A 7976-nucleotide genomic window follows, 5' to 3' on the forward strand; every position below is an offset into this window, starting at 1 on the left:
GTATAAATTCAGTGTAGAGCAGGCTCGTTTTCACAGCATTTCCTTTGTTAATATCCCTGTAAATACTGTTTTAACAGATCTTCAATGTAGCCCATTTACTTGTTTAATAAAATGCTATGTCATGGACAAACATGCCTTATCTTTCCGTGCACTCTTTTTTAAGTATACTTAAGTATACTTTCTTACATCTGATACCACATTATCTTCTTACATCTGATACCACATTATCTGCCTTGTCAAGGAAAGCCATCATGTGTCTCATCTGGATCACAAGCCATTCTAAATGTTCTGGAAGACATGTCTTCTGTTGGATACAAATGTTTCTACCAACGCTTTAAATACCTTTCTGGGGAAAGGCATTGTATTTATTTTACATCAGAACATTGAAGGAGTTATTTTATGAATGTGTACAAAATGTAAAAACAAAGGTGTGAAATCGACCACACAGCGGAACACTCCTCACTGGGAAGTTGTTCGATGTCGGATTAAGAACTATGTGACAATATCCGTCACTACACAACCAACAAAGTATCGCAGGATTTGTACTCAAAATGGTATCGATAGTTAAAGTACAGTGAACAGCTCACGCCCTACTGCGAACCAAGGAACGCCACTAGTACTCCTGCAAATGATATCTTTTCTGAATCACAGAAAGGCAACAATTGCATCCTACGCCTTAGAAAGAAGATAAAAACAACTGCACACGCAAGGAGAATTGCTAGCATCGCTAGCTAAATATATTCAGTTGTGCTAGCCAACAAGCTAGCTACGCAGAACAGGTAAGCTAACTGGTTAGCTAAGTAGAAGATGATGACCATATGTCTTCAGGTGGCATGTACGGCATTATATCTGAGCCTTATAAATGCATTCTTATTTAGTAATAATTCCTTAAAGGTTCCCACTATGCTTGTTAGTTTGTTAGGATGCATGGTCATTTACAAAGCAATGTAAAGGAGCTATGTTTGCTAAAAGCTAGCGCTGCCCAGTCAATTTGAATGAATTTTCAGTGACGAATGCAAGCCAGCTAACGGTATGTTCGCCATAGTAGCTAGACTAATGTGAAATACTAATGAGGTAGCTATCTAAGCTAATAGGATGTGATGAGTAACATTCACGTGGAATTATTAGCCTGAACGTTATTTTTCCTGATACAGTGACATCTACAAGGCACACGAATGCGTGGATTTCTGGGTTGCTATCGATATACCGTTATCTAGAATAGCCAAGCAATTAGCCACTTACAAACATTAGACCTCCTCAATCAAGGTAACCTACTTGCCGTCACGGCATCCATTGAAGGATATTTGTAACTATTACAAGCCCTCTTTTCTCATCAGTCTACAATTAATTTGTGCATGCGGTGATTCTGTGGCTACATCATCACCGACACATGGGCGATGATCACATCGTTACCGGTGTTACGGATCTACTGGGCTTCATTTTAATTGGGGATGAGCGTAGGTATGTCATCACAATACTCGTACTTTTACCTTATTTGACAGCAGATTTGACACCGTCATTATGTGGTGTGTTGCAAAGAAATATATACTTATACTTATACAAATATTTTTACAATGTGATATTTGTTCATGTCTATGATTTAAAAGACAGAACGTAATCTTAAGCATAGCTTGGCAAACTCAATGTACGCCTACACGAGGGAGCTCTACATACACGGGTGCACTCGAAATGCTGCAAAAGGTGGAAATAATATCACAGCTTATCGAATGGCTATTAAAACATTTAGTTAATGACACTACAAGTACCTCGCTTCATACATCAATTTTTCCTAAAACGATGTTGTATAGGATTGCCTGGCCTGTCGCTGAGCTTATTTTCTGCATTGATTGGCGATGTGTGATTGGGACTTTCAGATTGTATTGTGCTTTGGGCAACACCCAGCTTGCCTTTCTGATTTGAGCTACTAAACTTGTTTGAATCAGTAGGCTTCATTCTATCTTACAGTGATATAAGGCTACCTAGGCTTGTGTTTTTCTTTAGTTTTTACTGTCTTGGCGTCTTCTGATTGCATTTAATAAGCTTGTCTTCCCATCAACTCGTTCGATATTCCCAATGGAAATTGTTGATGTGTAGGCTGGCCTCCATAATATCATAGTTCAGCCAATTGATCATAGGCTATAACCTTAGCCCATCAACAAGATCTCTGAGGTTTGGGCACACAACAACTCAGAATAACATGTAATGTGGTGCTGTAACTGCTCAGAGTTCACCACGGAAAACTGTGTGGCTGTGGTCTCTTATCCCCAGTTAAAACCCTAATAGATCGATAACACCGGAAATGCACGATAATTACGATCAATGGGTCAAAAATAATGCCACATCATCCTTGTGTCGAGGCTTTCTGCTCTGCGTTGATTCTGTGTGCCTTTAGCTGTTTCCCATTACTTGTAGTGACACAGGAACATGAAACTAATCAAGCCTAAATTCTACATTCAGCAATAAGTTATGGAACCATCAGAGCAGTCCGCTGCAGACCCGGAGTCCCAGGAGGTAAATCCAGTCTACCTTCAGCAGCTGAGAGAGCTGGACATTCCTGAGGAGGCTGCAAAGCAGGTAGACCAGTGATAATTCGTGGACTGTTTCTAATAATAATACATGCTTTTCTCACAGCAAAGTGGTACATAAACTTTGTCATAACACATTTGTATATTGTAATATAAGTTTTATTTCATTTCAGGCCCTGTTGCATACACGAAATGTGTCTGCAGAAGAGGCAGCCATGTACTACTTCAACAAGCTAGAGAATGAGGTGACATAGTCGATACAGGTACACTATGATACAGCACTTCTTCTGCTTGTGTGCCAAGCATATTTCAATGTTTCCTGCCCCTTTGCTTCCAGGAGGAAGGAGACGAGGATCTGATGTTCAAAATGGTGTTTGTTGTAAACATGGATCTGTCAATGGGTGTCGGCAAGGTACAGGCCATCAGAGGTTTTATTTTTAAATTCTTTTTAAAGCTTTTCCTCAGAAGTGCACAGTAGTGTGTTTCAGAGACTAGTTTGGGATCACAGCAATTATTTTCAGCAAGCATTTCTTACCCTAGGCACATTTGGAATTGTATTCGACCACAGCACAAACATAATGACTCTCACTGGAGTCTGTGCTGGAGCTGTATCATTTAACAGACACACTGTCATAAATGATCTTCTATCCGGCCATATTTAACGTCTAATAGATGTGTTGATGTGGAGGTGGGTTCAAGCATTCAGTGAGTAATTAAAAAGACCTGAAGCAACAGTGTTGTATGTATTAATGGCATATGACAACTTTTGGAGGGAAACTAAATATCACCTTTTTTGTTTGCGTGAAGGTGGCAGCCCAGGTTGGGCACGCAGCTGTGGGCTTGTACCAGGCCATGCAGGAAAAGAACAGCTGGAGAGAGATGGCCTGGAAGTGGGACCATTCTGGGTAAGAGCACATCAAAGACATCTGGGACTCATTGTAATATATATAAATATAATATTTAATATATAAGCGTAATTTATGCTACGCCGAATTTCACGGAGTCAGACACAGGGAACTCTTCTCTGATTTTAAACACTCTCTCCAAACACCTTGGATTGGCTGTCGTGCGCCTCCTAATTTTTCTAACTATCCCGTACGAGAGCCTCTCCGAGGTTTGCTCGGAGTAGTATACATTTAGCTTTAGGCTGTTTTATGCTTCCATCAAATGTCTGATGGGTATCCTTTCTGAGGCAGTTCTTTGTGACAGGATGGAGGAGTCATATTTGAAACCAAGTAGTCAAATAGATTATCCCCTACTTCTACCACAATGTGACAATGTGTGAGGGGGCTGGGAATTTGAAAGTGGCTGTATGTATTCAGTAGCGTGTTCCAGAGCACCACATTTGAATAGAGTAAATTGTAACATTATTCAAACATTTCCGGACCATGTATACATTACTCTGACCCCTTTATGAGCCTTTCATGTGTTTGGAAAAAAAAAACTCACTGTCGTATCTGTCATAAACTGGTGAAAATCATTTGAAGTTACAATCATGCTTAGTAGCATCAATTTTCTCCCAATCTATTAAAAAGACAACAAAAATGATTTTCCTTCAGAGTAACAGCATCACACGCATTGCACATATATGGGTTTGTTCTGTGCAAAGCTATTTCCTTAAAATGCTGTACAGTGTATATGCATGAGCTTATACTTTTGTACATTGTGTTACCCCACGATCATTCGGAATTATTTTCACTAGAAACACTATGGGTTGCTACACATGACTAAAATCTGTTTGTATCTTTCCTCTACAGGGCTAAGAAGGTTGTGTTGCAGGGATCTAACATGGCTCACCTGCTAGAACTCCAGGCTTTGGCGATGAGTCTTAGTTTGCCGACATACCTAGTACAGGACGCTGGACTGACTCAGGTTAGAGACATGGTGTCCTAATGACCCATCACTCATTTAAATTTGACAACTAAGAATGAATTGTTAACATTACAGTGTTGCCTTAATTTTGTATATACGTTATATGTTTAGGTGGAGTCTGGCTCTCGAACCGTCCTGGCCATCATTGGAGAGGAAGAGATGGTGAACAACGTCACCGGAAGTCTAAAACTCCTCTGAGCACGGACTCGAGGGTGCTGTGAAAATGAACGGCTATGCAGTACCACCCTTTAACCACCTGGGGGCGGCATAGCCTCACAACAGCTACTCTTGGCATGCAAGCGTTATAAAACAGCCCATTTTCAAAAAGAATACAAAGATACCGAGGACACCATCCTCCCTAACAAACACACATATTCACAATCACTTACACAGATATTTGTTTCCTTTCCGTGTCACTGATAAGAGTGATGGAAAGGCCACTCAGTGGGAGAGACGCCGATATCTTTAGGTTTATGAAAGCTTGAGGCCCCTTGTGTCCATGTTTGAGACATTATTCGAGACATTATATAACTTGGACGCCCGAGTTTACAATGATGACGATAGAAAACGAGGTGATCAGAAAGATGGCCATCGTAGAGGTAAACATCATGTTTGTTGTGAAATTAAATTCCATGACTAGTCATTATTTAAACACCAAACATGTTACCAGCGTTCCATGAACATATATGAGAAAGTCTTAAAATAGGACCCAGTGTTTTTTGGTGATCTTCGAGCCAAAGTAGTTGCTGTGGAAAAGATAGATTGTAAAATTATGATTCTAAATGTAGGATAACCGTGTCCCTGAAATTTCCGATAAGATTACTACATCACTGAAGGTTTTTCCTTTACTGCTTCTTTGATATTAAAATCAATGTATGTACTTTTATGTAGCCTATGGTAGTGACATGCCCTCCCCAGGGATCCCATTTTAGGAATGACTAATGCATATCAACGTAAAATTGGCCAGCTTTCCCATATGTATTGTGCAGTGCCATGTTTAATATTTCCCTGCAAATGCTGTTGGACTCTGTTACCTTAAACTTTTTTTTTTGCTGAAGGGAAGAGGTCATCTTGACAGTGGAGTGCTCTTATCTGGAACAATGGGACCTTTAATTTTGTTTCATAAAATGCTCTTGATAGCACTGTAACACTATTGCAGATCTGAACCCTGTGTACATTGTTATTAGGCATGGGGTGAGGTTGATGTTGTATGTTTACAAATGTGTCGTGTTCCTATTCTTCCTTAATTCAGAAAAGTATGTGTAATGGTTTTAAGTGTGATTAATGAAGATATGAAGGGGTGTTAAAACAAGACATGAACGAACCGCAAGTTATGTTGTGTATTAACTTTTTTGCATGTAGCCCTTCTACATGTCTGTGAAATGTAATATGTTGGGATTCAATTATAACATGACCACTGAGTACTTTTCAAGCGAACAAAGAAAACACAGATCACAATCAGACAAAAATGTTTTAATCTTTTCTACATAGCATATGATGTAAGCATGCGTTTTGTATTGATCAATTTTTCGGCTAGGGTGTTGTTGAGACATCACGCAAAACAACCAGGGCCGGGTGCAGTGATGGAGCATTATATGGCATTAACTGCCATGTTATGGCTGTGGTTGAGTTCTTCGAAAACCATATCGTGCTGATATTAATTTGTAAGACGTTCCTGTGCGTCTTTATAAGAATGTTTTACACATAACCGTGGTATTTACATATAAACGACAACAACCGGGTAAGAGTATCTTTCACTGTTTAAAGCCACGTGACTGCGCTGTTAGGGTGAAGGCCGTTCAGATCGACAAAAGCAGCATTGTAGAGCTTAAGCTTCGGTCTGGCATGATCACCGGGGAACTTGGAATGGAACAGACATTGAATCACGTGCTCCTCCGCCTATCCCGCTGAACAAAGGTTATCCTGTTGTTAGTTCACAAATCCTAACTTCTATTGCATTCTTTGATTAAAAAAAAAAACTGGTCTGCTGCAGTAGCCAAAATAGTAATTTCATTCAACACTGGGGGAAAGCATTGCTTGTTGATGACTAGTTCTCCAGACCAAATTGTCAATTAATTACGGTGTTTTATTTTGTAGGCCTACGTTATTGGTTTAAACCATGCTCAGATAAATCCAGCAAATAAATTATGTGCCCTGTTGCAACTATTCGGTTGGGTTTGGGCCATGAAGTAGAAGCCAAGATCGGTTTAGACACGATAAGTCAGGGATTCACAACGAATAGGTCTGTTAGGCTAAATAAAGTCTATGTACCTTACGTCATGGGTACAGCAGGCTCATTTGCCCTTCCCCCATCTCCTGTGACCCATGCGCTCGGTCTCGAAAAAATGAAAGCGTAAAGACTCGTCTTGGTCCGCGAGGATATTTTTACCGTGAATAGTTTGACGAATACAAACCTATATGGAAAGTACAGTAACTGCCTGTCTTTAACAAATGTAAACTATATATTTTAACCTTATGTTGATTTGGGTGTGGCAAAGAACCCAGGACCATGAATTGACCTCAGCGTCAGTTAAAGTTGTGCCGTATACTCGTACAAATATCGAGGAGGCGTATCTTAATTATTTTCTAGTAATCCTCCAGCATTTCGAATGCTAGAACATCTAGCTGGGCAGTCTGATGTGGTTAAAGAACTCGCCTACTCGGTTATCCAAATGCAGACTGTTGTAAAACGTAGCGCTCTCTCTCTCCCACCACTGCAACAAATGACGTGTACGCTCTTGTATTGACCAATCATATTACCTTTACCCACCCGCGTGACGTGAAACAAATACAAGTGACCAATGGTAGCGTGGGTACATTGTATCCATTCATGCTCTCTTTCCGTACCCGCGGTGGACGTGAGAACAAATCTTGGCTAAATGGATACATCGACCGACTGCATAGCATGTTGCTGTTGTGTTTGCTCAAAATAAGGTTATATGACATTAAGGCACCACCATTGTGTAGTCAATTTAAAGGTACTGTATGAAAGTATTCGTCAAGAGTTACGTACAAAACATCAGAAAAGCACTTCAAAATACAGACAAAGTATATGTAGTCAAAAAATATACACACAGTAAAAACACAGCGACTTGTTGTGCCATGTTTTATACTTTTATACTTTCCCATTTGAGGGTTATGTTGGACAGAGCTATAAGGAAAAGGAGGGACTACAAGGGATGGAAAAGTATCGTGCACGCAGGTCAATTACTTGGCCAATCGCGGGCCAGATCCCACAAGAGCGACATCTCATATTCCATTCATAGCACAGTTAAGGTGGGGCTGACCCTACCTCTAATGTCGTAGTCCCTGGTATGGGGCTCCGGAAACCCCGTGTGCTAGCATGGACTATATCGATAGCTATGGCTAGTTAAAGCAAGTTCCCCTTTGCGCTGAATAGAAACCATGTAAATCAGAATTCTAGAAGAAAATAGAATCCCTCAATGAAGGAAAGGAAATTCCACGGCTTGTGTACATAGTAAAGTGACACCTGTTCCCATTTTTCAGAGACATATCCGTATTTACTCCTTGCTTATATCCGTTCATTTCTTGCATTTATACCAGTCGTTTGCCTTCTCG

The 7976-nt window shown here is 40.3% G+C and overlaps 1 protein-coding gene across 2 annotated transcripts; it reads left to right on the forward strand.

Moving 5' to 3' along the window:
- The first annotated feature begins 564 nt into the window (after positions 1-564).
- On the forward strand, positions 565-5721 carry LOC308370954 (putative peptidyl-tRNA hydrolase 2). 2 transcript variants are annotated; one of them, XM_080845704.1, is made up of 7 exons: positions 565-779; positions 2458-2574; positions 2699-2770; positions 2863-2937; positions 3333-3430; positions 4283-4397; positions 4509-5721. In XM_080845704.1, the coding sequence occupies exons 2-7, from the start codon at positions 2467-2469 to the stop codon at positions 4593-4595; spliced, it is 555 nt and encodes a 184-aa protein (XP_080701830.1). In that variant the 5' UTR covers positions 565-779; positions 2458-2466; the 3' UTR covers positions 4596-5721. The 2 variants fall into 2 exon arrangements, with proteins under 2 accessions (XP_080701830.1, XP_080701831.1); XM_080845705.1 differs by having other exon boundaries at positions 2866-2937.
- Positions 5722-7976: the final 2255 nt, after the last annotated feature.

The sequence above is a fragment of the Sprattus sprattus genome (genome assembly GCF_963457725.1).
Source record: "Sprattus sprattus genome assembly, chromosome: 10".
Lineage (NCBI taxonomy): Eukaryota > Metazoa > Chordata > Actinopteri > Clupeiformes > Clupeidae > Sprattus > Sprattus sprattus.